This window comes from Myotis nattereri, assembly GCF_964212035.1.
Source record: "Myotis nattereri genome assembly, chromosome: 1".
In the NCBI taxonomy this organism is placed as follows: Eukaryota; Metazoa; Chordata; class Mammalia; order Chiroptera; family Vespertilionidae; genus Myotis; species Myotis nattereri.
In genome coordinates, this window is record NC_138075.1 from 229,068,607 (window position 1) to 229,096,371 (window position 27,765).

The following is a 27,765-nucleotide window of genomic DNA, read 5'->3' on the forward strand; positions in this document are numbered from 1 at the left end:
GGCCAGGGACTGTTTTCTTTGGAACATTTCCCGACGGACACTTCCAGCTCCACAGCAGGAGGCAACCAACCCGACTCTCTTTCCTTAAAAATCTGAAACGATGCCGTCCCGATGGTCGGCAGCGCAAACCGGTCATCACCATCTGATCATGCGGGGAAGGCAAACGGGAGCATCAGAGCGCAGCCCCCGCCGGCGAGGCGGCTCGCGGGCCCTGGCGCCCAGAGGGCCCAGGGTGAGCGGCGGCTTTGCGTCCCTGTAGGGAAGCGGGGCACGCCCAGTTCTCGCTGTCAAAGTCGACGGTCCATCCGGGAGATGCGGTCACACAGGCTTTTTGTTCACACAGCAAATGACCCCTGGCCTCGGGGCTGCCCCTGCCCGTGAGACGCCCAGGGCCCAGCAAGGAGGGGCCGGGCCCCCTCGGTGCAGGGACACCAGCCAGCTGGGTGCAGAGGCTTCGCCGAGGGCCGCGTCTTCAGTGGCCTCACCAGGCTGCGTGGGGGGTGGCGGCGGCTACAGCTTCGAGCTCAGACTCCCCGGGGCGGGCTTGTTGGCGGAAAACTCCGGCCACCAGGACGGCCTCTCCAGCACGCGGTGCTGCTGGAGGACGGCGCTCCAGAGGTTTCTGTAGAGCTGCAGAGAGGAGCAGGCGCCCACGTGAGCGCTCCCTCCCGGCACCAGGTGTCGGAACCAGAACCCGGGGGCTCTCCTGCCTCTATAACAACCTTAGGGAACTTACATCCAAGTGACATACACCTTCCCCCCGAGTGGGAAGCACCAGGGAAATGCAACGATAGAATGCACGGACATTAGCGGGAAACACCCACTGGCCCTTTCCTTTGGAAATTCTCGCGAGGACAGACCCTGCGTCCAGTCGGTGGGGCCGCGGGGGGTGGGCGTGGGCGGGTCTGCGCTCCTTGTTTGTGCTCGAGTCCGTCCCTGGCACCAGGGCGGCCGCTGGCACGTGGGGGTGCAGTCGAGCGGCAGAATGAGGGCCGTGGGGCTGGCCTCGCCATGTGGTCCCGGCCCCCCGGGCGGGCGGGCCTGGCGCTCACTGTCCCTCCGCCTGCCCAGCCGTCTCCTCCAGGACTTTCAGAACAAACAGCTCCCAGCCGAGTGGCCTCGTGGGAGAAAGAGCAGCCAGCAGCGCAGAGGGGGCCGCGACAGCCACACCGGCTGACGGCCGACGGCCAAGTCTTCCCGGCTCCAGCTCAGTGAGCGCCCAGGTCGGAGCCGGGCAGCCCAGCCCCGGCTCACCGTGAGGGGGCAGGGACGGGCCTACTGTGTGTCTGGCTGGCGTGGACCCAGGTTACCCTTCAGGGCCCCTCCCTGCACCTGCTAAACACACTCAGCGCTGCGCTGCTTGCAGGACCCAGACGCAGGCTCTTCCTCGGGTCACACCCCGGGTACCGCCTGCAGGGGGGAGCTCGGCGTGCGTGCGTGCGTCTCAGACCCTCCCCTTGGCCGCGCTTACTGGCTCCAAATGGGCTTCTTGCCAGCAGCGCCTGGTTAAGGCATCAGGCCCCGAAGCCGGGAGGAATGAGCGTGGAAGAAACCGTCCTGACGGCGAGGTCTCCGCTGGCTGTGGGTCAAGGGGGCCCAGCGTGGGGACGGCCCTCCACCGCCCGCTGCCCTGGATGGTGCCCCTGCACAGCGGCCGCAGCTCCGGGGCTCAGCACCCGGGCACCTCTCTCCGGCAGACACTCCTGTGCGATCTGGGGGGGGGGCGGGGCGACGGAAGGCGCCGTTCCCGGGCGCTCCCGCCAGGCCACTGCTGCCTCTTCCTCAACTGCCCACCCACCCGGTTGCCTGCCAAGTCCCCATCCCCCAGGGCCAGCCCCTCTCCCCTGGGCCGAGCACACCAGGCCCTGGCCACACCAGGGGACCAGGGGGGCTCTCCTGTCTCCTCCCCAGCACTCCTCACCCAGACCCTGGCTCTGCCGCGCTGGCCGGGCGACGCCTGCCTGGCTGGGAGTGGGTCTCTGCAGCGATTCCATGGGACTTCTCTGTCCGGCACCCCCAGGCGGCCTGGGCCATGGGAGGTCAGGGTGCCGGCCCCCCGGACAAGGCTGCCACGGCGTGCACCGTGACCGTGAGAGCGCCCGCTCAGGGTCCTCTGAGGACAGGCTCCTGACCCCTCAACCCCTGGGAGCCTGAGCTGCAGCAGGTCTCAGCAGAGAGGGCGGCCTTGGGTCCGGGTGGCGGTAAGACCTGCTCCATGCTGACACCTGAGGCACGTCCCCAGGCCTCCAGGGACAACGCTGCGGCGGGTGCAGCCTGGGAGGCGCGGAGCAGAGGAAAGTCACGTGGGGACACGGGGGTCAGGACCGAGTGCTTTGGGGTCACACAGCAGGACAGAGCGGCGGAGCCTGGGGCACCCCCCAGAGGCCAGAGAAGAGCTCGCGAGAGGCAGCAATCTGCTCAGAACTGAATGAAGGGCCCTGGTCCCGGCAGCAGCACAGCAGGTGCAAAGGTCCTGGGGTGGGATGAGCCAGCAGGACAGAGCAGAGGGGCCCGTCAGCTGGAGGCCGGCCGGCAGAGGAGCAGGCGCACGGTGACCTTGGAGGACCAGCACCGGCCAGGCTGCGCGGCTGGGGCGCGGGAGGGGAGCTGGGGGCGATCTCAGGGATGGGGGAGGGGGGCGGGGCTGGCTCAGTCAGGGGAGTGGCCTGAGGACACCTGCTTTTTGAGAAATCACTGGGGTAGGGCCAGAGAGCAGGTTAGGGAGCTGCGGGGGGCCACCAGGGAAGCAGGCTGCAGGGTGAGGGGCCCGGCTGATGGGGGAGCCAGCCCTGTGAGGTGAGGGAGGGCCCGGCCCGCATCACAGCCCACGAGGGCGCGAGCCCCAAGTCTCAGAGGAAGGCTCTGGGGGATGAGACGCCCGACTCCTCCCTGCACTGCTGCCGTGTGACAACCCCCCGCAGGCGCCGGGAGACCCCTGGGCGGTGGTCACCTAGGCCTGGCAGTGACCGGCCGGCCCCCCGAGCGGCCCCTGCACACACGGCGGCCCCACGGCACAGGCGGCCTTACCTCGCCGTCGGCTCTGCCAATCGGAGAGTCCAGGATAAAGTCAGGAGGGGCGATCACGTCGGCCAGGGCGACCGCGTCGTCTTTCAGCTGTTGGAGGACAAAGGCCACACGCTTGGCAAGGCCCCACGTCTCCATGGCGACCGCGGAGGAACAGAGCCCTGGAGCGTGTTGCTGGACCACTAGCAACAGTAACCCTAGCGCGCGGCCGATTCCCAGGGGGACCCCGCGGACGGGGTCCCTGGGCCGGCCTGTGACTGCTTTCACCAGGCCCGCTCCACGCACGGCTCCGACCTTCTATGTCTCGTCACCGGGCCGGGCCTGGTCGTAAAAGTGACGACCGTAGCGCGTCACCTGGTGCGCCTCTGGCCCTGACCACCTGGGCAGCGGCCGTTCCCCTGCAGGGAAGGCGCCAGGGGCGCCAGGGGCGCCGGGAGAGGCATTTCCGTGCCCCTGTGGGCACTCCCAGGCCCACGGCCAGCGGTGCCCCCCGTCCTGCCCTACACGTTAGTCTTCAGTGTGGAATTTGTAGGAGACGCCCAAGAATTTTCTTGAAATGCAAAAACACATCTTCCTCGTGTAACCCTTGTGAGACGCCACAGCTGTGCTAGAAGCTGGGCGGGCCCCCCAGCACCTAAAGCAAGCGGTCAGCACAGCCCAGGGCAGTCCCCACGGGCGGACGCTGGCCTCCAGCGCACACTCTGTCCCAGGCCCGCACACCCCCGACCTGCGGTCACAGATGAACCTGGGCCCCCCTCCCCCCGCGGGGGCGGGAAGGCAGGGGCTGCGTTATTTATTATACCTGCGACCCTCAGGCCTTAGCCACAGAGGGAGCAGCGCGTGGGAGCGCCAGGGGACAACGGCTGTGACGTTACAAACGGCAGCTCAAACACACACCACAGAGGACCGCCTCGGGTCACTGTCTCCCTGTGGGAAGGGCGGGCTGTGGGGCTGCCCCTGCCTCGGGCAGGGAGCCGGCTGGTGCTACGGAACCCACCGTCAGGCTCAGACCCAGCAGACGTCCGCGGGGGCTGGCCGACCCTGGCCGCACTGCCGGGAGAACGCACGGCCCAGCCGCCGGGGGGCGTCTGGCGACCCCACGTGGAGCCTGGGCTCAGCGCTGGGCAGCTGCGTGGCCTGTGTGGCGGCCGCAGCACGTGGGCGCTCTCGCTTTACATTAATTACAGTGAAAGGAAATTAAGCTCAGCCGCCGGCCGCACTGCCACGGCCGACACCCCAGTCAGTGGTGACCGGGCGGGTCCCTGTGGGACGCTCCACTGGACAGAGCGCCATGGGCCGTGGAGGGGCTCGGCCACCTGAGTTCGTGCCATGAAATGAGGTTGGGCTACAGGCCAGGTGCCTGAGGTGCTCGGGGGAGAAGTAACGACTGTGGTGAAAGGGCTGGACGTGCCCGATTCTGGGGCCGTCCCACTAATCCCTCTCCCCGAAGTTTCGGGCCGGGGCAGAGTTCCTGGTAACTTCCCTGCTCTGCTGAGGGCTGTGTGCACGAGGCGGAGCGCGGGAGCGGAGGTGAGAGCGGAGAGTGTGGGCGCAGAGGGGGATGCGGGAGCACGCGTTACAGGTGACACAGGGGCCGTGGGAACGTGGCGGGCCTCCCACTCACCTGGGAACACAGCTCCAGGATGGCGCCCTCCAGCATCTTCCCGGCTTGCTCCCCGGAAAAGTAGCCGCCTGCAAGCACAGCGCTGGTCACCGGGGTGGGAGCCAAGTCCTCAGCCACCCCCCAGGTAGGCTCCCTCCTGCAGCTTTCCGATCAGCCCCTCTCCGTGAAAGCGCATCACCGCTCCACCCCAGCCGGCCTAGCGGTGACCCCTTGGCAGGACGCGGCCTCACGGAGCACCGCCAGGCGGCCAGGCCAGGGGCGGGGCTGCGGGAGGGAGCAAGGGCCTGGAGAGGCAGGCCTGGCCGGGCCTGAGGCAGTGGGCGGTCTGCGGGCACCCAGGGCAGAGGGGCTCCCTCTGAAGGCTGAGAGGAGGTTGGGGAGAGGGAAGCGTGGATGGTGCTGGGACACCCCGTGGGTGTGCGGGGAGCATGGGGCTGAGGGCTGGCAGGGCCGTGTGCAGAGCGGTGCCCTGGGGTAAGGGGCCATCTGGGGACAGGATGCCCCCACCTCCTCAGCCTCCCGGCCCCAGGCGAGGCGGCGGCCTGTGCACTGGGACGCATTGGCTGCAGCACCTGCCTGTTTGGTTTTGCTATGAAATCTGTGTGGCCCTAGAGCTGGCATTTCTCAGGGAGAGGTCTCCACCCTGTGCCCACCTGCCCTGTGCCCGCATGCCCTCCAGCCCACCTCACCGCCCGCACCCTCACCGCCTCCAGGGGCAACAGCAGCCCCGGGGCAGCGTGGGCTCTTGGCAAGGGTGGGGGGGAGGTGTACTCCTCATTAGGCCCAGACACACACAGGCACCAGCAGAGCCGCGGGCTGTGCAGCATGAGCGTGGCTGGGGCGATTAGGAAAACATGTCTAAAGAGCTCTGTAGGGCGCAATTGGGAACAGCTGAGAAACGCAGGCCGCCCCGTCCCCCCGGCTCCCTGCACCCCCTCCCCCAGGATGCCCCCGGCGCCAGCTCTGCCCTCGTGCTTCCCGCTGTGGCCCCGGCTCTCAGCACGGACGTGTCTGTCACCAACCCGGACAGCAGCCGCTGAGCCAGCGAGGGCGCCCAGCGCCGGCGGCCTCACCTCGGTACAGCAGGGCCGTGTGCTGGCTCAGGGACCACAGGCCGTAGAGGGCGCTGAGCCGCCGGAGCACGGCCCGCAGCGGGGGCGGCACGTCGGGCTGGTGCGTGTGCTCGTGGAACCTGCGCACCACCGTGAGCTCCAGGAAGGCCAGCGCCAGCGAGCGGCAGCAGTAAACCTGCAAGAAAGGCGCCCTCGCAGGTGAGCCCCGCTGGGATCTCCCTGGCCCCACGGTGAGCCCGGCTGGGACCTCCCTGGCCCCGCGGTGAGCCCCGGCTGGGACCTCCCTGGCCCCGCGGTGAGCCCCGGCTGGGACCTCCCGGGCCCGCCAGCCACGTCACAGCAGTCACCCTGGAGCTGTGTGGGGAGGCCGCGCTCACGGCGAGGCCGCACAGATCACAGCCGCCGGACCCCGTGTCCCGGCTGTCTCACAGCACGGCTCCTGCAGCCGACTTCCCAGGACACGAGGACCCGGGACAGTCTGCCCAGAGTGAGGCCCTGGACGTGCCCACCGAGGCCTGGGGGAGGGTGAAATGACTGAGCAGCCGTGCGCCTCACCTGAGCCCCCGCTGTGGCTCCGTAGGTCGGGACCCGGCTGTACCCCGGCCCCTCTAGGAGTCTGAGGCCTGTGCAACCCAAGGGCCCCCTCAGTAACCCCAGCTCAGGCCAATGGACGGCACCAGCGGGCACTTTAAACACGATGCCGTCTCTTCCGCAGCCCAGCAGGGGGCACCATCCCCACAGCAGACCAGACAACGGCCCGAGCTGGAGGGCTGGCCCCTCCGTGGGGACCGGCAGCACAGGCGTTAGGGTGAGAAATAAACTAAGGCGTTTGGAAGACACACACACCTGGGAGTTATTTCTCGCTTCAAAGTCACTGCTTCCGGACCTCTTCTCCTGAGTTAGTTTCTGGTGACTCTCTCGGAGCAGGTAACAGACCAGCCACTCGTATGCCGCCAGGGGGACTTGGGGATGGAAACAGGAAAAAGTGACCCCAGAGCGCCCAGCAGGTGTCTGGTACTCGGGTAACAGAGCGCCCAGCAGGTGTGAGCACCTGGCATGTATTGATGGGTGGGTGAGGTGGGTACAGTATACAAACAGGGAAACTGAGGCACAGGGCACGGACTGTCCAAGGGCCCCCACTGGGTGGTGGCCGGGACAGGCCCAGGTGAGGGTGCTTCCTGGCTCTGCCGAGAAGCCAGCACCCCTCCACACTATCCTGGCAGCCACCCTCCAGTGGCCGCCTCTCTGTGCCGGCTGCGCTGCGGCCGGTGTCACGCGCCTGGTGTGGAGGGAAGGGGGCGCGTGTCCTCAGCCTCACGGGCGCTGGCCTGGACATCGGGACAACTCCCGGCACAGGGCGGGCTGCGGCTGACGTTCCACCCTGCGCTTCCTGCCGGCCAGGCGCGTCCCAGAACCTGCCCACGAAACGTCACTCCCTCCACGGAGGACCCGGCAGGGGGCACCCTGCACGTGGGAGGTGTGGCCGGCCACATGGCTCCGAGTCTTTGTATTGGGGGGCCCTGCGCCCAGAGAGAGTATCCTTCCACGGGGAGGGCCGAGGAGGCAGACACAGGGCGGCGGCCAGGGGGCGATGGAGGCCGACCAGCCCAATGAGGCCACGAGCCCCAAACTCCGGGAGCCACCGAAGACAAGAGACAAGGGGGACCTGCCCGAACCTCCAAGGGGCCCCACCCAGGCCTGGCCAGGGCTTCCTGTCTTCACACCGTTTGTGGGGCTTTGTCACGGCCGCCCAGGACGCTGACACCACGGGCGGCCCAGGGCACACGCCGGAGCCTTCGGCTGCCCTGCAGGACGACCCTGAAAACCTCGGCGACGCTGGACACCCACGCGGACACGACGGAGCCCACGTGACAGACGCCTGTGCGGGGTCCGCGGCTCTGCCGCTGCCTGAGCCTCCCCAGCCGAGGCGACGGACCGTCACCGACTCCTCCTCCATCTCTTTACGTGGCCCGGGGGGGGGGGGGGAGGGGGGGCACGCCCACCAGCCAGGCCCCGAGGGCCCCATCTGCAGTTTGCTGTGATGTGAACAGAGCCAGCTTGATACAGGAGCTGTGGGAGCGGCCTTTGCTGGAAACTCCACTCTTAGCTGCCAGTTTTGTAGAAGAAAGTACATTACGCTGCTTCGGGGTGACCACGTGGAAGGAAGAGACCCCGCGGAGCATGCGAGCGCGAGGGTCCTGGAATTCTTGGGGGGTGAGCCGTCATCACAGCCAGCTCCTCGGGGGGCCGCGCAGGCTCAGGGCCTTCCGTGGTCACGGATGCCCTTCCGGGCCCCCCCCCCGGCCCGTCCCCTCTGCACCCCACACTCTCCTCACCGTGTCGGGGCGTCCCCACCCCAGCAGGGCCCTGCCCTTCCACGCACACCCCCTCTTAAACCCCCCACTGTCACCGTCCCCTCCACTCACTCCAGGGCCTGCCGCTCCACCGGCTTCAGTCCTGCTGAGCACACCCGCTGGGAGCATGACTCATCCTGTGACCCCTGAACTCCCAGCGTCACCCAAAGCGCCCCTCTCGCCCGGCCGCTCAGCCACCTTCGGGCCACCTCCCCTGCCCCCCGCCTGCGCCAGCTTCCTGCTGCCCCCCCCTCCCCGAGGCAGGCGGGCTCTGACCCAGGGGCACGTGGACAGCAAGGCCCGCCGGACGCAGGCCCCGTTCCCCAGCCCCCCAGGTCCAGGGGCCACCTGTTCCTCACCAGTGCCCACACGCCCTTCACCCCCCGTGCTCCTGTGTGGCCCACACACGAGACCCAGCTCATGAGCCACCGCAGAGCTCACCTGCACCTCTTGTCCCCGAGGGAGTCCGAGACAGTGGCCCCCCCAACGGTGGCCAGCACCCCCCTGCCCGAGAGTACCATGGGCCTGGCCCCACCAGGCGCAGCACAGGCCCCCGCATTCCCTCCCTGACCATTACGGGGGGCAATGAGGCACAGAGGGTTAGGTGCCCAGCCCGTCACACTGCGGGGCACGTTCACACGATTGTCAGAGCAGCAAACACTCGTAGCTGCAACCACGTAACGTTTTTGCCAAGAGCCAACTGCAGAAGTGGCCTGGCATCGCTCAGCGGGGTGCAGGCCTCGGGGCAGGGCCCTTCGGGAAGCCCACCGCCCTGCACACGCATGTGCGTAATCGGGGCGGAGGGAGCCTGCCCCGCCCTCTCCAATAATCGTCCAATTCCCCGAAGGAAAACCTCCCGCCCTGCCTGCTCCATGCGACGCTGCGGAGGCCGCGCCCCAGGCCCCCCCGCGCCCCAGGCCCTCCACGCCCCAGGCCCTCCACGCCCCAGGCCCTCCGAGCCCCAGACCCCCCGCGCCCCAGCCCCCCCCCCCGCGCCCCAGGCACCCCCCCCCCGCGCCCCAGGCCCTCCGCGCCCCAGGTCCCCCCGCGCCCCAGGCCCTCCGAGCTCCAGGCCGTAAATCTCCGGCAGCTGTGACTGAGGGCCAGCTAAGGCGAAGGCGGCGGGGCTGCGGGCAGATGACCGAATGCCCTGGGGATGGGGCTGGCCGCGGGCGCGCTCCCTTCTCTGTGCTCCGGCAGAAGGCCAGGGGCGGTGCCAAGCCACTCTCGCCACGTAAACTTTAGCTGCGTTTTTTTCCTCCAGAAAATGTTTTCACGTTGTTGGATCTTGCAGAAACTAGGGCACTTGGAGGAAAACAGATGACGCGGCCCTGGCGCCCGTGTGGAGGCCGGTCCAGACACTGCGCTGCGCACGGTGTCCGAGGGACGGCGCGTGAGGGGTGGGGGTAGGGGGGTGGCTTACCCGCAGAGTCCAGGCAGTCCTGCAGGCTGGCCACCGCGAACCGCCGGCCGAGCAGGGCGGGGTAGGCCGCCAGGAAGTCCACGCTCTTCAGCGGGCTCTCGAAGCGGGCGCCACCTGGGAGCACTCAGTCACTGGGGAAGCCAGGAGACCCCACGCCCAGCACGCGCCCGAGAGGGTCCTCCCCCACCCGCCTCAGCAATGACGGGGGAGGGGTCAGTCACATGGAGCGACCCCTCCCGCCCTCAAACACAGGGCCTGCTGAGGGAAGAGCGAACTCTGGGGGCCGAGAACCCACGCCCGTGCGAGGTCAGGGCCGGCTCAGCTCAGCGGAGCCTCACCTGAGCCCCCTGTGCCAGCAGCCCGAGCAGGTAGTTGCTCACCTGGGCCCCCCTGCGCGGCAGCAGCCCGAGCAGGTGATGCTCACCTGGGCCCCCTGCGCGGGCAGCCCGAGCAGGTGATGCTCACCTGGGCCCCCCTGCGCCAGCAGCCCGAGCAGGTAGTTGCTGGTCTGCTGCAGCAGCACGTTGTTGTCGCCTTCGTACGTGCAGTTGGGGTCGTTGTCGTTCCTGAGGTCGCCCAGGCGGTTCACTGCAACGAGCCCACGGGTTCCCGTCACTTCAGGTGCACGTGGCAGGAATGCCGTCACCCTGGGAACGCAAGGTCCGGCCAGGGTGGGGCGGGGACACGGCACTTGCTCCACGCGCCCCTCCTGGCCACCCGGCCTGCGCGCTGGGGGCAGTGGAGCCGGAAGGACGCGCGGTGCCGGCCCAGGGGGGCCGCGGGAGCCAGCAGCCCCTGAGAAATGCAGCACAGTGAGCACGCAAGCAGCGTGCCGGGGTCGGGGTGGAGGAGGCGGCGGAGGGCACGGAGGGATGGAAGGTGAGGGAAGAATTAAATTAAAAGGTTAAAAAGCACGCCGTACTCAGCACCCTCCTCGCAAGGCACCTGGCCAAAGCTGCCTGCAGCGTGGGGGTCCTGAGTGAACCCCTCTTCTTACACAGGGGGCCCACCCAGCTGAAGGAGACGCTCATGTTTCTCCTGTCGTCTCTCTAGCTGGTTAATTACCCCGGATTGTTTACATATTTTGCAAGGTGTGCCCTCCAGAGTCACCTTCCTCTGAGGAGAATGTTCTCGGACCCAGGCCGGGGGCAGGGCCAGCAGGGAAAAGTGGAGTCTGCTCCTCAGGGTCACATGCTGCTGGGCTGGGGTCCCTGTCACACCCGATTGATCGATGGATCGTTCCGGACTCGCTGCCCCTGCCAGGGCCAGGCCGCTGCAGGGAGGGGCTGGGAGCCCTTAGAGCAGTGGTTCTCAACCTTGGGTGCACATTCGAATCACCTGGGAATCTTTTTAAAATCCTGATTCCTGGGCCTCATCCTCCGGAAATTCTGTTTCTTTGTTACTGATGTTGTGGCCTCACCCCGTAACAAAGAAACAGAATTTCTGGAGGATGAGGCCCAGAAACCAGGGTTTTAAAAAGATTCCCAGGTGATTCGAATGTGCAGCCAAGGTTGAGAGCCACTGGCTTAGAGAAATAGTTTGCAATCGCCGTGCAAGCCAAAGGGGCCTGCCCACCCCCCCCCACCGGCACACCCCCCCCCCCCCCCCCGTCCCCGCTGCGCTCAGCCCTGGGGTGCGAGCCCCGCGCTTGTCTGCGCGAGGACACTCGATCGGGCGTTTCTGTTGTCTGCGATGCTGCAGGATTCAATCCCCATTCTAAACTATTCATAGCGTCTCCAAGAGCTACAGCAACAAACAAAAACTACAAAGAGCATTTCGTGGAAGACAAAGCACACAAGGAACCCGTGTGGAGCCGTGGTTTCCAGCTCGTCAGTTAGTGACCGGGGGGGGGGGGGGGGGGGGGGGGCGGCGGGCGGGGGGGGGGGCGCCAAGGGCCACGCCGGCCGCCCTGCTCGAGAAGCACCTGGGACGGCCCGCGGGAAGGCGCACGGATCCCCAGCCGTCCCCAGGGCGCCCCGACTCGGCCAGAGCCTGAGACGCTGTCGGAGGTTTGAACTGTCAGGGCTCTGCCAAGTCTGTTGTTCGATGTGCACGCGGCCTTCTCAGAGGGACCAGGACTTCACCAGTCACTCGAGGTGGGGACACAGGAAGTTGGGCAGGCCAGCTGCAAGTAATAGCGACTGTAATCCCGATCATTCAAGTAACAACAGCCAAAAAAGCCTCAGCGCACGTCCTGGACGCCCGACACTGTGCCAAATGCTCTGTGTGCATTAATTCACTCAGCCGGTGCCAGGACCTCCATTGTGGGGTTGTATCTGCACCCCCATTTCACAGGGGAGAATGCTGAGGCTCAGAGGGGCAGGTGGCTTGCTCACGGTGACAAGGCTGGAGTGGCAGAGCCAGGACGGGTTGCCCACTCTCCTACCCACACACCAGCTGACCAACCAACAGCCAAAGCCACTAAAAACTTACTTTTCCTGTTTAAAAGTTTTTCATCAGAACGAAAGTTGATGTCGATTTACTGCCAAGTCCTTAACCAGAAAGTTATGATTCAAACGAGGAGATGGTCTCCTCCCCGCTCTGGTGTGTAGGGGCTCCCTTGGGGTCCTCCACCCCCCCCCCCGAGTTCCATGTCTCCAGGAATACTGGGCATCGGAGCACGGGGACCGTCCAGGGCAGGGGGGCGGCAAACTTGCGAAGGGCCAGACAGCGACCGTTGCAGGCTCTGTCGGGACCAGAGCCACCGACGCAGGGCGAGCGGCCATGGGAATGCGGGAGGCGGTGGCCATGAAAGCCGGGTAGCCGGTCTGGCCGGGAGGCCGCAGTGTGCTGACCCCCGGTCTGGAGCGAGTGGGAGGGGTAAGGACAGAAAACGGTCACTCGGTCTCTAAAACCTACCAGCCAGGTAGCCGTGGCCTCCGCACGCCTCGCGGCACTCCTGGATCCCCCGCTGGGCCGTCCACGAGGCCAGGGGCTTGCCGGCCGACGCCAAGGCGTGGATCTCACGTCCCAGCTCTGCCTTGAGGAGGAATGCAAAGGGCACAGTGAACAGAGGCTCTGACACCGGAGGGGTTCCGGTCAGCCGGGGCGTCAAAGGCACACGTCCCTCCAGTTAATCCAACACACCCCTCAGCGGAGAAAGAATCCCACGTTCAGCTTGAAAAAAGGGGATTCATCCCGGCTGGCGTGGCTCGGTGGTTGAGCATCCACCACCTATGAACCAGGAGGTCAATGTTCGATTCCGGTCAGGGCACAGGCCCCGGTGTCAGGCTCGATCCCCAGTATGGGGCATGCAAGAGGCAGCCGATCGATGATTCTCCCTCATCATTGATGTTTCTCTCCCTCTCCCTTCCTCTCTGAAATCAATAAAAAATATACATTTTTTTAAAAAGCGGAGAAAAGCGAGTCCCTCTCACCTGCCTGGCGCTCCGGTCGTCCCGCTGGAGGCCTCGCTGGAGCGCCATCAGGTCCCAGAAGAGCGACTTGGAGAAGTGGTCCAAGGCGTAGGCTGCCGCCAGGTACGGGAGCAGGCGCCACTGCTGCAGGGAGCCACGGGCGGCGTGAGCCCCTCCCACCCGCGCCCCAGGGCGTGCGGAGGAGGCCTGAGACGGGAGCGGTGGGAGCCGGCCCCCTGGCCCCCCTCACACGTCTCCCGTGTTTCTGAGACACGCGACGGTTCCTCTTCCACCCGACCACCCCCACAGGCACCACGGAGCCGTGTGCAGCCCCGCATGCCCACCCCCCCCCCCCGCTGCCCCCACCGTGACGCCGGCATAGTGTCCACCACTGGGACCCCGCCACACCGGCCTTCGTGCCCAGAGCGCGGGCTGACCCGTGATGCCTGGTGCTTCGTGAGCCGAGGAGGGAGATGGGGGAACCGAGGCTCACGGAGAGCCAGAGGCCCTCGGAGGCAGGGGGTGGGCTTGGTCACCGGGCACATGCAGGGCCCCGGGGTGGCAGGGCCTGGGGAGGAGCCGGGAAAGGCCTCCACCACCCACCACCGCGGTCGGTGCCCAATGTCACATGCCCGACACGTGCCACCTGCTGCTTCCGCACCAATGGGTCTAACCCTTACACCCACCAGGAAGAGGGGCTGTCACCAGCTTAAAAGTGAGGCACTGGAGCACAGAGAGGTCCAGGGCCTGGCTGAGGGCACACAGCGGTGGGCGCGGACCTGGTGAGAGCCCAGCACTGTGGCTCAAGGGGGCTCTCACCCACTGAGCCACTCGGTGCCCAGGCGGGCTGATGCGTGGCAACCTCATGGGCCACAGGGGCAGTGGTGGTGGGGAAGGGGCCACGGCAGCAGGGGGGCGAGGCTGCAGGGTTGGGGTGGTGGGGAAGGGGCCACGGCAGGCGCGGGCACTCGCTCGCAGCCACAGTGCAAGAAGCACTCAGAGACCAGCTGTGAGAGTCACAGCTCCTGGGGCTTCACTCAACACGCTCTGCCTACGTGTGGCTCGGCCCACGCCCCGGGCCAGGCCTCGCTACGACCTCCGACAGGAGTCACCTGCCGTCCTCAGCCCACCATGAGCTGGGGGCAGTGCTGTGAAGACCAACATGAGCCCTGGCGAGTGCAGCTCAGGGGCTGGAGCGACGGCCTACGCCCGGGAGGGTCCTGGGTTCTATTCCAGGTCCAGGGCAGCGACATGGGCTGCAGGTTCGATCCCCCGCCCCGAGGAGGCAGGTGTAGGAGGCAACCGATCAGTATGTTTCTCTCACATCAATATTTCCCTCTCTTCCTCCTTCCCTCGCCTCCAAAAAAAAAAAGACCGACCCCGAGGAGTGGAAGGCTGTTCACGTGAAAACATGCGTGTCCCCTCCCCAGGTGACCGTCGGCCGCCCGCTCTGCAGACCTGCAGGACGAGGGTCCCTCCCGCTACTCTGAGAGCCGCCCAGCAGACGGCATGCACACGGGGGCCATTTCTAAGGGTGGATGGATGGCGGGGCCAGCGCCTGGGCGTGCAGGCCACCTGCCGAAGCCTGCAGGGCTGCCCAGGCGCGCAGCACACCCGTCTCCCCGGAGCCTCCCAGGGCGCTCCTGCCTGCTTACCGGGGCGTCGCACGGACCCTTTCATTAAAGCCCTTTTACCACCGGCCTCGCCTCCCCGCCTGCCGCCTGCCTCCCTCCGTGGCGACTGCCCGCCCACGGCTCTGGGACCTGCAGGGCAGGTTGGCTCAGCTCCCAGAGCACAGTGACACCCAGCGACACCCGGAGGGAGGCCGACCTGCAGCTGGTACTCGAGCACCGGCACCTCCTCCCCGTCGGCCGGTCCAAACTGGCGCCGGGTGGCGGAGAACCGCAGGGCGATGCACACGGCCAGCTTCAGGTTCACCACGCACATGCCCACGATGCAGACGCGGCCCGCGGACAGGCCGCCCAGCGACGCGCCGAAGCGCTGCCTGCTGTCCTGCGGGGAGAGCGCGGGGCGTGTCAGAGCCACAGCCACCCTCGCGGCCGCGACACGGAGAGGCACACAGACGGGCACTCCTTCCTCCTCTCCGCGGGCAGGTGGCCGCCGCAGACCTCTGGGCAGGGGGGCCGGGCGCGGGGGCAGGGCCTTGATGACCCTCGTGGGACCGGTGGGGAGGCCCCGGGGCGCTCAGCTCCACGAGGAAGGGGGTCCCAGCCAGGGAGTCTGCAGGCTCCCACCCGAGGCGGGACCACCTGTCAGCGGAGACCAGGCGTGCAGGTGGGGCGACCCCAGATGGACAGCGCTCAGCTGGAGCCCACGTTTTGTTTAAAAATTGCCGGCCTTTGACCCTCAGGCCCCAAACCCCTCTCCCCGCAAGCGACTCCCTTTTAAAGTGCACGATGCTCATCCGAGTTCTTTTAAAAAGGACAACCCTTGGGGGCCCATGTTTCACCTTGGCTTTCAGCTCCGAGCGGAGCACCGTGTCCTACAGGACGTGGGGCACCGAGCCCTGGACACCAGAGAACACTCGCTCCCCTCTGTGGGCCAGGCAGCCTTCACCTCCGGACCTCCCCGTCAGGCGGGGCTCCCTGACACCCCGAGGGCTGGCGGGGCAGCGGGGGAGAGTGGAGGCAGTGCCCCCGGGGGTGCCTGACCCAAGCACCACCTTCCTTGCTGGTGGCACCGGAACCCAGACCTACGAGGTCTGCCACCCACCCTGGCTCCTGTGCCGACACTGTACCTTGAAGCGGGTGATGTAGGTGCCCTCGGGGGTGACGTCTCCTGTCCGGTTGAGGAGGTCCTGGCGAGGGATCCGGACCTTGTGGAACATGGCGAAGCTGTGGGGACGAGGACGGGGGCCACGGGTTACCAGCAGCACCTCCCACACAGCTGCCCCTCCCCCCCACTGTGCCCCGTCTGGTCCCCATCCTCACCTCCACCCCAGCCAGGGCCCTGGCCGACAGCTCTGCCCTGCTGGACGCCACCCTCCTGCCTGCCTGCCTGCAGCAACCGCCCTCGCTCCTGCAGGCCCCGCCCCAGCCTTCCTGGGCGCACAGCAGGGGCCTTGTGGGAGACCTTCGCTCCTACAACCTGGGCACCTAAACCCCCCAAGATGGTGTGAGCCCTTGGAGGGACCCCGCTCCTGCACCAAGGGCCTGGCCCCCTCGAGGCCTGCAGCGGATGGCACTGTGACCCTCAAACCAGCCGGCTCCCCTCCTTCCCATGAAGCGACAAGGATGCCTGCGGTGGGGCACTCAGCGGGCGGCCAGGCCCTGCGGGTGACCAGGCTGGGGCCAGCCTCTGCGGGCGCCTCCCGAGGGGGAGAGGAAGGTCGGCGCAGACCAGGCCCTGGGCAGGCCCACGCGGCGCACCGGGGCCCTGCGGGTGAGCCCCAGCGCCAGGGCCTTTGTGGGGTGTGCTGACTGGCCGAGGAGGGCCCCAGGCCCCGGAAGGCCTATCGGGGCATCTGATCCGATACCCGGTTTACAAGGGCAGACTCGGCGCCCACCGAGTGACGCCTGTCGCCAGAAGCCGAGGAAGGCCTTTGGAGCGGCTGTCGGCTCCTGTTCCCCGTCAGGACGCTGTCCCTTTCTCGCACCCGAGGCAGGACCAGTCTGAGTGTGTCTGCAGCACACAGGGTTCGCTGTCCGTGGTTTACCGAGAGCACAATTCCTCCCTCTCTGGGCACCTTACTCCACAAGGGCTGCGCCAGGGCCGGCCGGCTGGGGGCCAGCCCGGGGCCAGCCTGCAGGCCGATTCCCAGTGTCCCCAGCGGACACAGGGGTGTGCGTGTGACATGGGGGGAGGGGCGTGTGCTGGGAGCTTGCGGGTGGCAGGCCGGGCTCTCAAGCATTGCACACACCTGCTCCCGGGACCAAGCCCACCCGGCCCCACACAGGACGTCCTTGGCCACTTGCAAGGTGGATCCCCGATGCCCAGGGCCCCGCACCTCCACGCACCGGGTGAGCAGGTCTCCGCCCAGGCAGGGTCAGAGGCCAGACTCTCACAGGGAGGGTCTTTATTTTGCTTTTAGTTACTTATACCCGTACAAGTTATGTCTGCCCCTATTTTCTAGAGTCATCCCACACCCTCGGATATTCTTTTTTTTTTTTAAATGTATTTTATTGATTTTTTACAGAGAGGAAGGGAGAGGGATAGAGAGTTAGAAACATCGATGATGAGAGAAACATCGATCAGCTGCCTCCTGCACACCCACTACTGGGGATGTGCCCGCAACCAAGGTACATGCCCCTGACCGGAATCGAACCTGGGACCCTTGAGTCCGCAGGCCAACGCTCTACCCACTGAGCCAAACCGGTTAGGGCTTGGATATTCTTGTGAAATGACCAGCTCTAACCTATATCCCCAAGAGAAAGGATCTCAGACCAAAACCACCAGCACTAAGTTCTAACGCTGATGCAGAATTAGAGGACTAGGGCAGGCAGCCCGACACCCCGCCGGGTTCCTGTCCCTGAAACCCGTGCGCCCTCTGCTGGGCTTATGTGCCGTGACCGGGAAGGAGGAGGGATGTGCCCGGGACCCTGGACAGGTCACTGACCCTTCGAAGGCTGGGGTCGGCGACCACGTATGGCCACTCCCAAGGATGCCCCCTGCTGGGCCTCCCCCTCCCCCACCCTGGAGTCCACGCCACGCCGCCCCCACCACCTGGGTCAGTGTGGACACGGGTGGATGCTGAGCCCCAGGTCACTGACGTGCCCGTGTCTGGGGGAGGCAGGCCCATCACAGCTCGGCGCTGCCCAGCTGAGGGTCCCTCCATCCCCAGCTGCCTTGGTCTGGCCTGGGCCTGAAGGCAAGTTCACTGTTCAGTACTCGGCTCTCTTATACCTCCCAGTGTTGGGAGGCCCTCATGACGTGGCTCTGAGTGTGGAGGTGAGGCGTGTGTCCCCGCTGAGTTACTTGGCCCCACGGGAGTGTGGAGGGCACGGGATAGTGCTAAGGGTTCCGCAAAATCACAGGCACGAGCGGCCCCACGGCCTTGGGCTTGGCATGAATCTAACCCCTGAGGCCAGACCGGGGGGAAGAGTGCCTAGACCACCCACAGAGGGGGGCGCCCAGACCACCCACAGAGGGGGGCGCCCAGACCACCCACAGAGGAGGGGGCCCAGACCACCCACAGAGGGGGGCGCCCAGACCACCCACAGAGGAGAGCGCCCAGACCACCCATAGAGGAAAGCTTGAGCAGAGGAGAGCCGAGACCATGAGGCTGAGGTGCACTTACCCGTTGTCCAGACCGTTCTGCCCGAGCTTCTCCCCTATGTCGCCCACCATCACGCCGGGCATGGGGAGGAGGGTCTTCGGGTCCCGAATCTGCACACAGCACAGAACACAGCACACTGAGCGCACAAAACCCAGAATGAGCGTGTTCAGCCCCGGAGGCCCAGCTCCCAGGGCAGCTGCAGGAGCACAACGCATCCTCTGGGACGGGTGAGCGGGGACTTTGCAGATGCGACAGAGAAGGAGTTCGAGGCGAGATGCCGGGAGCCGGTCCATCCTTGCTGCTTGACACAGTTGCTGCAGGAAAGAAACATCTGCACAGCATGTTTCAAGGGACCTGGCATATATGGCATACTGTTCTTAATATGTTTGCTCACCTTCTTGGCGCTATGTGTTTTAACCAAGGTCACCTCTCCGAGAAAGGTTGTTTCCCCAGGTAGGGATTTTCCCCTGAAGTTAGGGAGGGAATAAAACCCCTTCACTAAGTGCCAGGCGGGTAGTTAATCACTTTAACTACGAACAATCACCCTTAAGCTACATAATCTTTACTCCCTGGAATGGAGATAAGAAACGCCCTAACCTTTGCAATAGAAATTGACAGGATTAAAATCAACTGGTATAAAAACAGATGTAACAAGATAATAAACACCAGAACTTCGCTGGAGATCCAGACCAGAACTTGGCTGGAGATCCTGGCTAGAGATCCTGGCTAGGCTGCTGATCAACTGAATGCTGTCTCCGTGTCATTCCTTCTTCACCGACTCCGTCCACACCTTTGGGGACCCCTGGACCTGTTGGGGTTGGACCCCAACAGCGAGATCTTCCTGGATTACCCCGGCGGGACCCAAATCCCAGGACAAGTGGCCCAGGAGAGCCAGGAGGACAAGACGTGAGAGGAGACGGAGCAGAGACCTGGGCGATGGGCCGCAGCCCGGGACCTCGGGCAGGAACTAGAGCTGGACCAGGCGGGAGGACCCTCCTCCGGAGCCTCCAGCGGGAGCGGCCCTGCCCACACCTGGCCTGGGCTCGGGCCTCCGCACTGGGCGTTGGGTTTTGGTCCTGCGGCCACAGCAGAATGAAGCCAGGAGCTGGTCAGCTGCCTGGAGGGCTGGAGGGCCCCATGCTCCCGCCTGAGGCGCAGGCCTTCCTGGCGGTTTTAGTAAAATGACAAAGAGGCTACGACATGTTGCTGTGGGAGAGACGGCCTAACGTTGCTTTTTAAAATATGTATATATTTCTTATTTCAGCGAGGAAGGGAGAGGGAGAGACTCATTGATCGGCTGCCTCCTGCACGCCCCCGACTGGGGACCAAGCCTGCAACCTGGGCATGTGTGTGCCCTGACCGGGAGTCGAACTGTGACCTCCTGGTTCAGGGGTTGACGCTCAGCCCCTGAGCCACACTGACCGGGGCCTAACGTTGTTTCTCTGAATCTCTGCTCCCCGACGAGCTCCCAATAAGCAGACCCAGGAAAGCAGATGGAGCAGCAGGCAGTCCTTGCCCGGGAGCCCTGTCTCAGGACACGGAGCTTCATTCTGGGAACCGGGGGGCCGAGTGGTGCCAACCCGGGGGGGGGGGGGACCTAGAGGACACGTTTCGGGGAGACGGGCAGGACTGCGGGGCTCTGAGGCACTAAGTGCTCCTGAGCCGTTCCCTCTAAAACGGCCAATTGCATGTGATATGAAGTTCAGCTCCACCTACCCCCACCCCTACCCCCACCCCACCCCCAGCAGGAAGGCTTAACAAAAATGCCAGAGTGGGTCTCGGCGGGGCCAGCGGGCTTTCCTGGGCATCGGCAGCCCCGGCGGGAAGGCCTGAAGGAGCTTCCGGAAGCCCCGGCTCTGGACCCGCAGCAGCCCCGGGTCGGGGAGCCCCTGCCTGGCCCCCAGTCCCACCGCCACTCCTTGGGCAGTAACTTCCTGTTTGTGACCCAACACTCCAGGGACCCCAGACCTGGCCGGGCCGTCCAGACCTGAGCCGCGGGTCGGAGCCGATGCCCACCTGGCCGATGGGATGGAAAGTCCTCCCCCCGTGACCCCGGGGCCCAGGGCTCAGCAGCAGCCGGTCCTCGGGGTGCACGGTCCTTTCTCGGGGATCCCCCTGGGCTGTAGGAGGCTTAGCAGCATCCGTCTACACAGGAATGCCGGCAGCACCCGCCCCCGTGGCGAGGACCGCGTCTCCGACACACCCCCCCACCCCCCCGCACAGCCCACCTGCACGAGGAAGGGGTGCAGGCCGTGGCACTGGCCCCCCGGCACGTACAGCTGCGCAAACACCACCGCGTGCGTCGCCGTCTTGCCCATGTTGCCAACCCAGAATTTGGCGGCTTCGAAGTCGGGGGAGTGGATGATGAATTCCTGCAGGGGAAAGGGTGACGGTCAGCAGCCCGGCTGGAGGGCGGGCGGCTCCTTTCCTCCGAGGGCTCCCGGGTCACACTCTGGACGGGAGCAGGAACCCAGGGGAGGTGTCCGTTCCCGGGAGGCAGCTGGCTCCGTTCCACAGGGAGCGGACCCCTGGGCCTGACGATTTAAAGGACCTCCCTGCGGAAAACCAGGCCGAAGCCCGGCCGGTGGCTCGGCTGCTGGGAGCGGCGTCCTGGACAGCAGAAGGTTGTGGGTTCGATTCCCGGTCGCGGCCCTACCTAGGGTTGGGGGTTGGGTCCCCAGTTGGGGCGCATATGGGAGGCAACTGATCGATACTTCTCTCCCACATCAGTGCTTCTCTCCCAGTTCTTTTCTCTCCAAAAGCCAATAAAACATCCTCAGGCGAGGGTTAAAGCAAGAAAGGAAAGGAAACGGTGATCGATATGTCAAACAACGCGACCCACGCAAAACCCCGCAGCTGGACAACGGGTGGTGAACCCTCAGCGGTGAGGCCTGACCGCCTCCGGGGTGTTACCCGCTCACTCCCCGTGTCCCTCACCCCCTCCCGCTCACTCCCGTGTCCCTCACCGACCTCCAGTCAGTGGTCACCCCTGAGCTCCCCGGGTTGGCGCGGGGGGCGCGTGTGCACTCGGCAGGCTCACGTGTGTGAGGCGGGTCTCGGGGACTGACCGCATGTCACTCCTGACCGCACCGCGTGTCAGGCGCCCGAAGCCCAGAGGCGGAGGGGACACAGCACCTACCTCGGTGGCCGGGTCGTAGTGGGCGGTCGTCCGCATGGCCTTGGTGTTACTGCCGTGGCTGAGCTCGGTCAGCGCGAAACAGCCGAAGATCTAGCGTGAGGGCGGACACCACGTCCGGTGGGACCCCTTCGCCGTCCCTGCAGGGGCCTGCCCACCGCTCCGTGAGGACGAAGATGGAAGCCCCATCTCCTCTGCCATCTAACCGACCGGTGACCGCACCACGCCCCTCTGCTGTGCCGGCCGCCATGCCGCCCAGACGTGCCAACAGCGGCCCCGCCAAGCTGGCCCGGTGGCAGAGCCGCACCCGGGCAGCACAAGAAAACGGGGCTTTGCTTTGATAAGAAAAAGCTCGCTCCAGCCAGTTCGGCTCAGTGGATAGAGCACTGGCCCTCGGACTGAAGGGTCCGGGGTTCGATTCTGGCTAAGGATGGGTGGCTGGGTTGCAGGCTCGATGGGGCGCATGCAGGAGGCAACCAATCAGTGTCTCTCTCTGTCTCTCCCTGTCCCTTCCACTCTCTCTAAAAATCCACGTAAAACTATCCTCTGGTGAGGATTAACAAAAACAACAACAAGAAAAAGCTAAATTCATTCAGTGCTGGGCGTGGCAGACCACATCTGTCAAGAGCAGCATTAACTGAGAACAAGATCCCCATCATTGAGGCGAGAGTCCCTGCCCCCTCCCCCCGGCCCCACCGGCAGCCCTTCCCACACCCCAGAGAACAGGTGAGGGATCGCAGCTCACAACACCCCCGCCCCCAAACTTACCTCCATGTTGAAGATCTTGGGAATGTATTTGAAATGCCTTTCAGAACCAGAGTTGAAAATCGCTGATCCAAACACCTGAAAATATAACATCGCTCCATTAACAGGTGGAAGGTAGTGAATACCGCCGTCCTGGCCGCCCCCACCCACCCCGCAGCCCTGACAGCTAACTACCATCACGCCAGGCTCCCGGGGGAGGAGCCCTGGGCCCCATCCCAAGCAGTCACCTGGGACTTTCATGCCTGCAGGACACCCGAGGGACTGTGACAAACAAGGGACAGGACAGGAGAGGAGGGTGCGTGAGGGCAAAGCGGGCCCTCTTTCCCTCCGACAGCAGCGGGCAGACGACGTGACTCGCCAAGCGGTGTTTGCTCATTTTGTTTTCATGTTTTGGGTTGTTTGGTGGTGGCTGGTTTCTGCTTGTTGTGTGAGTGAGTGTGTGTGTATGAGTGTGTGTGAGAGTGTGTGCGTGTGTGTGTGTGTGAGTGTGTGCATGTGTGTGAGTGTGTGTGTGTGTGTGTGTGTGAGTGAGTGTGTGAGTGTGTGAGTGAGTGAGTGTGTGTGTGTGTATGTGTGTGTAGCCAAAAAGTCCCACAGCTGCTCCTCCCCTGGGGCTTTGGCCTCTGGGGAACCGGGTGGTCATGGGTTCCGTGAACTCTGTGCAAGTTCACGGAAAGGGGAAACATCGGACTCCTCGCCGAGCAGAGAACATCTGCCCGCACACTCCCACCTCCGCTTGTTTCCTGCGTGAGTCTTAGAAATCTCTAAGCAAGAGTCCCCCGAATGCCTAAATCCCAGGAAACTTTAGACGCCAGTAAACACTGACACCCCCACCACCCAGGCCGGCGTCGAGACCCCACAGGCTGCAGCCCAGTTCCTGCGACGAGCGTCCCGCGTGGCCCTGGCTCCGCCTCTCCGCGCGCCTACTCACAAACACGTGCAGGAAGGCCTTGGTGGCCAGGGACCAGTCGTACATGCCCAGGCAGGTGACCAGCGCCAGGATCCGCGGCGGGCTCTGCAGCAGGGTGTCGGTGCGCAGGCAGTCCAGCTGGAAGACGCGCCGGCAGCGCAGGAAGGTCAGCTCCCGCAGCTTGTCCACCGAGAGGCCGCGGCCCGGCCGGGCGAACAGGGGGTCGCTCTCCAAGGCCGAGAAGATGGACTTCTGGAAGGGAGGCACGCGACAGGCGATGTGGAGGCCCGGGTGCCGTCCCACTGTGCTCCCCCTTCGACGGTTTTTCTTGAGGCCGAGGAACACACATCCGGCCCAGAAACACCGGCTGGAGGTGAAAGTCCTTCCCGGGGAGGGTTAGGAGCTCAACAGTCTGCGTCCATTCCTGGGGCCTCGGCCACTCCGGAGGCCCCCCAGCGAGGAGTCAGCCTGGGCTGCAGCCCGAGACAGCACACCTCACGGTGGGACATGAGGCCCCCTCTTTACCAGCGACCTGGGACACCACCAGACGCCCTGTGGGTCAGCCCGGCCATCGCTGCACCCCCTGTGGTCAGCCCAGCACCCCCCGTGGGTCAGCCCGGCCATCGCTGCACCCCCTGTGGTCAGCCCAGTACCCCCCGTGGGTTAGCCCGGCCATGGCCCACAGCCACAGCCTCACCTTCAGGCGCAGGATGTCCTCGCCTTCCAAGAACAGCGCCAGCTCCTTCCAGTCGAAGGAGGCGCGGGCGCGGTAGGCATGCAGGGGCCCCTTGGGGAGATCGGGGAGCAGGGCCTCCTCGCTTCCTTCCACACTGGGTGCCATCACTCCCCGTCAGCCTGCGCAGCAATCACAGCCTGAGTCGGCGAGCTGGTCTCTCTGTTCACGCACCTCGAGCAACTGTGTACGCGCAAAGCGTTACCAATGAGAGCCAGACTCCAAAGGGCCAAGGAGAACAGACACGCTTAGAGCTAAAGTCCATTTTTCCCAAACAGAGGGGGAGGCAGATCTCCCTGAACGAACAAAGGTGGCAAGGGGGCGGAGGGAGCAAAGGGCAGCCCTGGGGCTGGGTGGTGCCAACGTCAACAGGCCGTGGTCCCCGTGCCAGAGGGCTCCCAAATCCTCCCCATCACTGGCAGCTTCCTGGCCACCCACCCTCTCAGGGAGGCCCTTGAATTTGGCATGTCCAACACTGAGCGCTCCTCAGCCCTGACCAGCCTGTCCCGCAGGCCGTTCCACAACCCAGCTGCCATCCGGGAACCCCCTCTTCCTCGGGCCCCGAAGCCCCACACTCCCCTCTTTAACGCCTTCTGAACCTTCCACGACTCTCCACTCCTATTAAATGGAACCTAATAACCCCCGATTATTGGGCAACCCCTGCAGCCGGTGGATGTCTCAACCGTGTGGCAACACCAAGGACTCACGGTGCTCTCGTTTCTGAATGACGAAACTGGCGCCTGTTAAGGGTGAAATCAGCCCTGGCCAATGTTGCTCGGTAGTTAGAACATTGGCCTGCGCAATGAAGCAAGGGTCCCGGGTTCGATTCCTGGTTGAGGGCCCGTACCTCAGTTGCAGGTTCCCCAGCCCTGGTGGCGGTATGTGGGAGGAAACCCCGATCCATGTGTCTCACATCCATGTTTCTGTTTCAATGTTTCTCTCTCTACCCTCCCCCCACCTCCACTCTTTCTAGAAATAATTGTAAAAAATATCCTTGGGCCCTAACCGGTTTGCTCAGTGGACAGAGCGTCGGCCTGTGGACTGAAGGGTCCCAGGTTCAATTCCGCTCAAGAACATGTACCTTGGTTGCGGGCACATCCCCAGTAGGAGGTGTGCAGGAGGCAGCTGATCGATGTTTCTCTCTCATCGATGTTTCTAATTCTCCATCCTTCTCCCTTCCTCTTTGTAAAAAAAAAAAAAAAAAAAAATCAATAAAATGTATTTTAAAAAATATAGCCTTGGGTAGGGATTCAAACAAAAAAGAGAGTGAAATCCGTTGTCCAAGGTCTTGCAGCTGTTGTCAGGCACATCCTGCCCCAGTCCCAGGACCTTAAGCAATCAGTGAGTCCCCGATGGCCTCTGTCCCTGAGGTCACTGTCATTACTGCCGCCCAGAAGGGTTGCACAGGGCCTGGCCTCAGAGCTCGCCAGCTGGGTGAAGTCGCTGTTCAGTCTGCAAGTCCCCGCCTCCCTGTGCCTCAGGCCTGGTGTGGGCCCCGGGGCTGGTCTGGAGTCTAGTCCTCCAGGTCCTCGGGTGACTCACTTCCCTCCGGCTGTCTCATTAGGAGGGTGGCTGGATGCGCAGAAACAGTGTAACTCTGGTTGACATTAGCCCCCGGGACAGCTGTTTCCTGGTACTTCCGCTTGCTTAAGGCAGGACCTGTCCGGCCCGCCAGCGTGGTTAAGTGAGGACTCGCTGTACTAGCCGGTGTCCCGGCTGCTGCCATTGGCAGGGGGCACCTGGCGCCGTGCCCAGCATGGAACTGTGGCCTCCATCTCCTCGCCCTGCCGACCTTCCTCTCTGCAGACGAAGAGGTGACTCTCAAATGCAGATCTGATCCTGCCCCCTCTAGGTGACAGCTGTCCCGTGAACTAGGGGACTATAGTCTGAATTCTTCAGAAAGTCCCGCAGGTTCGCCCTCCTTGCCTCCTGTGCGCCCCGCAATTGCGCGATGGCCAATGGCCGGACGTGCAATGCACCTCCAGCCCGGGTACCCCGGACCTTTGCATGTGTCGTCCCCACGCCCCCTCGCCCCCAGGCAGACGCGGACTCGACCTGCGGATCTCACCGATCACTCCAGTTCGAAGGGTCTGCGCATCGATCAGCGCACGCAGCCCGCGCTCAATACACGTCCTTGGGTCGTAGGCGTCACAGGGAGTGCCAAGCACGCAGCTGCGACCTGCAGGGCTGTCCGGGCCCCACCGCCTCGCGGCCACCGTCCGACCCTGGCGTCACCGCGCCGCCCCGCCCACCCCCGTCGCCCGGGAAACGCTGAACGCGTCGGAGCACCCTGCTCACCGCGGCCGCCTGGGATGCACGCGCAGGAGCCGAACCTTTCCTGGACTCGCCCGGGTGCTCTTCCCACGGGGCCCCCTTCCCTGTTCTAGAACGTTGTCTGGAGTTAGGGTCTTTGCAGAAGAAGAGACAGAGAAACACAAGGAAAGGCCATGAGACCGTGGAGGCAGACATCGGAGTTTTGTGGCCACAGCCAAGGAAAGCTGATGATTGATGGCGACCACCAGAAGCAGAGAGGCAAGGAGCCCTAGGACTGGGAGAGAATAGCTTGTTGTTATGGTAACTTATGGCCGCCCTAGAAAACTCGGAGCGCATGAGAGTCAGCCACCCGATCAAAGGCTGGCAGGGCCCGCCGGGCGGGCCGGAGTGTCTGCGAGGTTCTATCGCTCATGCATCTGATACTGAAGTCCAGACCGGGGGTCCGCTCTTCTCTCTGATAAGTCACATGATTTGAGTTGGTTTTAAGCAGAGACCGTCTCGGGAATGGCAACATCCCCACCGAGGGACTAATGTTCGAAAGAAGGACGAATCTGTGATGTTTTTCTTTCGTCACTAGATTCTGCGGACTGTGCGGGTGATGCTGACTTAAACTGGCGGCGCCCACCCTTCCCTGCTCCTCCTGGGGACACACCGGGGGCGGTGCTGGGGCGCAGGAACGCACCCCCGTAGCTCTCCCACACAAGAAAGCACCCCGGAAGGAAAACGGAGAGGGACGAGCTTCCCTAAGAGGCGTAACCTTGAACATGCACACACTGGGTTTCTTGACTTGGACCTGTCATCCACGCAGGATGCGGGACGCGGGGCTGATCCTATGCTTTCCTACGTGCACCGCCTCCAGCCGCTCCGGCTCAGCTCCGACCACGCTTCTCCGAGGCACCGACACGCCTGGAGCGGATCCCGCGGAACAAAGCACAGCTTGGAACCCGCCGCGGATTCCTGCCAGGTAGCCAAGCAGGGGAGCGCCCTGGGTCCGTCCTCGCCCCACCCCCTACGCGTCCCGGCGCCCCGCCCCAGTGACGTCAACACGCACACGCCGCGCCGCTTGTGCGTCATCGCCGCGCGCCGCCGCCAGGCTCGGGGCGCAGGCTGACCATGGCGGAGGTGGGCCGGGCCGCGGTGCGCGACCCCAGCGCGCTGCTCCCGGGCGGCTTCTGGGCGGCGGTGGCCGTGTGGCTGGAGAGGCCGCAGGTGGCCAACAAGCGGCTGTGCGGCGTCCGCCTGGAGGCCCAGCGGGGCGCTGCCCTGCCCGGGACCGAGGCCCGCGGCCCCCGGCCCAGCGCAGAGCCCGGGCGGGAGGAGCCGGCCGCGGCGGGATGCGGGTCCGAGGAGGGACCGGGACCCGGTCAGCGTTCCCCCGGGGGCGGCTCGAGCCCCCGGCCCTGCGCAGGCCCCGAGGAGCCCCAGGGAACTGAGGAGCTCCAGGACGGGGAGAGCGAGAGGGGAGCCGCCGCGGCAGCGCCTCTGCTCGCAGGGGCCCCGGGGCAGCCCCGGGAGGGCGCCGTCCCCGCCCCGGACCTGGATTCTCTCTGGGACGATTTCTCCCGGAGCCTCGCCGGCGACCACCGGGAGCTGCTGGCCTTCCTCGCCGGCCCAGGGGCCGGACTGCAGGCGGAGGCTCAGCACGAGCTCGACGTGGCGCTCAGGACCGTCATCCCCAAGAGGAGCCGGCACTGCCCGCTCGCGGCTCCGCGGAGAGAGATGGTGGCGCGGGGTAAGGGTGTCTCCGATGGCGGGAGGCGTCCAGACCAACCGGCCTGCGCTGGCGGGGCCAGGACACTCCCATCAGTCACGCACTGACAGTGGGAGGCGGCCCAGGTGGCTCCAACTCCTGGATTT

The 27,765-nt window shown here is 65.1% G+C and overlaps 2 protein-coding genes across 7 annotated transcripts in view; one reads left to right on the forward strand and one right to left on the reverse strand.

The window, feature by feature from the left end:
- ACOX3 (acyl-CoA oxidase 3, pristanoyl) lies at positions 1 to 27,078 on the reverse strand. 6 transcript variants are annotated; one of them, XM_081095318.1, is made up of 18 exons: positions 26,783 to 27,078; positions 23,599 to 23,756; positions 22,966 to 23,153; positions 21,995 to 22,069; positions 21,230 to 21,319; positions 20,319 to 20,462; positions 18,112 to 18,200; positions 15,613 to 15,709; positions 14,685 to 14,867; positions 12,876 to 12,998; positions 12,358 to 12,478; positions 9,964 to 10,086; positions 9,499 to 9,612; positions 6,568 to 6,683; positions 5,722 to 5,896; positions 4,649 to 4,716; positions 3,028 to 3,114; positions 1 to 630 (listed from the first exon to the last, which is right to left on the reverse strand). In XM_081095318.1, exons 1-18 carry the CDS (start codon positions 26,980 to 26,982, stop codon positions 511 to 513), a joined length of 2,271 nt encoding a protein of 756 aa, XP_080951444.1. In that variant the 5' UTR covers positions 26,983 to 27,078; the 3' UTR covers positions 1 to 510. The 6 variants fall into 6 exon arrangements, with proteins under 6 accessions (XP_080951444.1, XP_080951447.1, XP_080951449.1 ...); XM_081095321.1 differs by having other exon boundaries at positions 22,923 to 23,153; positions 23,599 to 23,817; positions 26,783 to 26,919; XM_081095323.1 differs by having other exon boundaries at positions 22,923 to 23,153; positions 26,783 to 26,905.
- The window catches only part of TRMT44 (tRNA methyltransferase 44 homolog), a 20,397-nt gene continuing 19,580 nt past the window's right edge, over positions 26,949 to 27,765 (forward strand). The window contains exon 1 of the mRNA XM_081095366.1: positions 26,949 to 27,640. Coding sequence (XP_080951492.1) covers positions 27,022 to 27,640 — 619 coding nt within the window. The 5' untranslated portion in view covers positions 26,949 to 27,021. The remainder of the gene's footprint in view (positions 27,641 to 27,765) is intronic.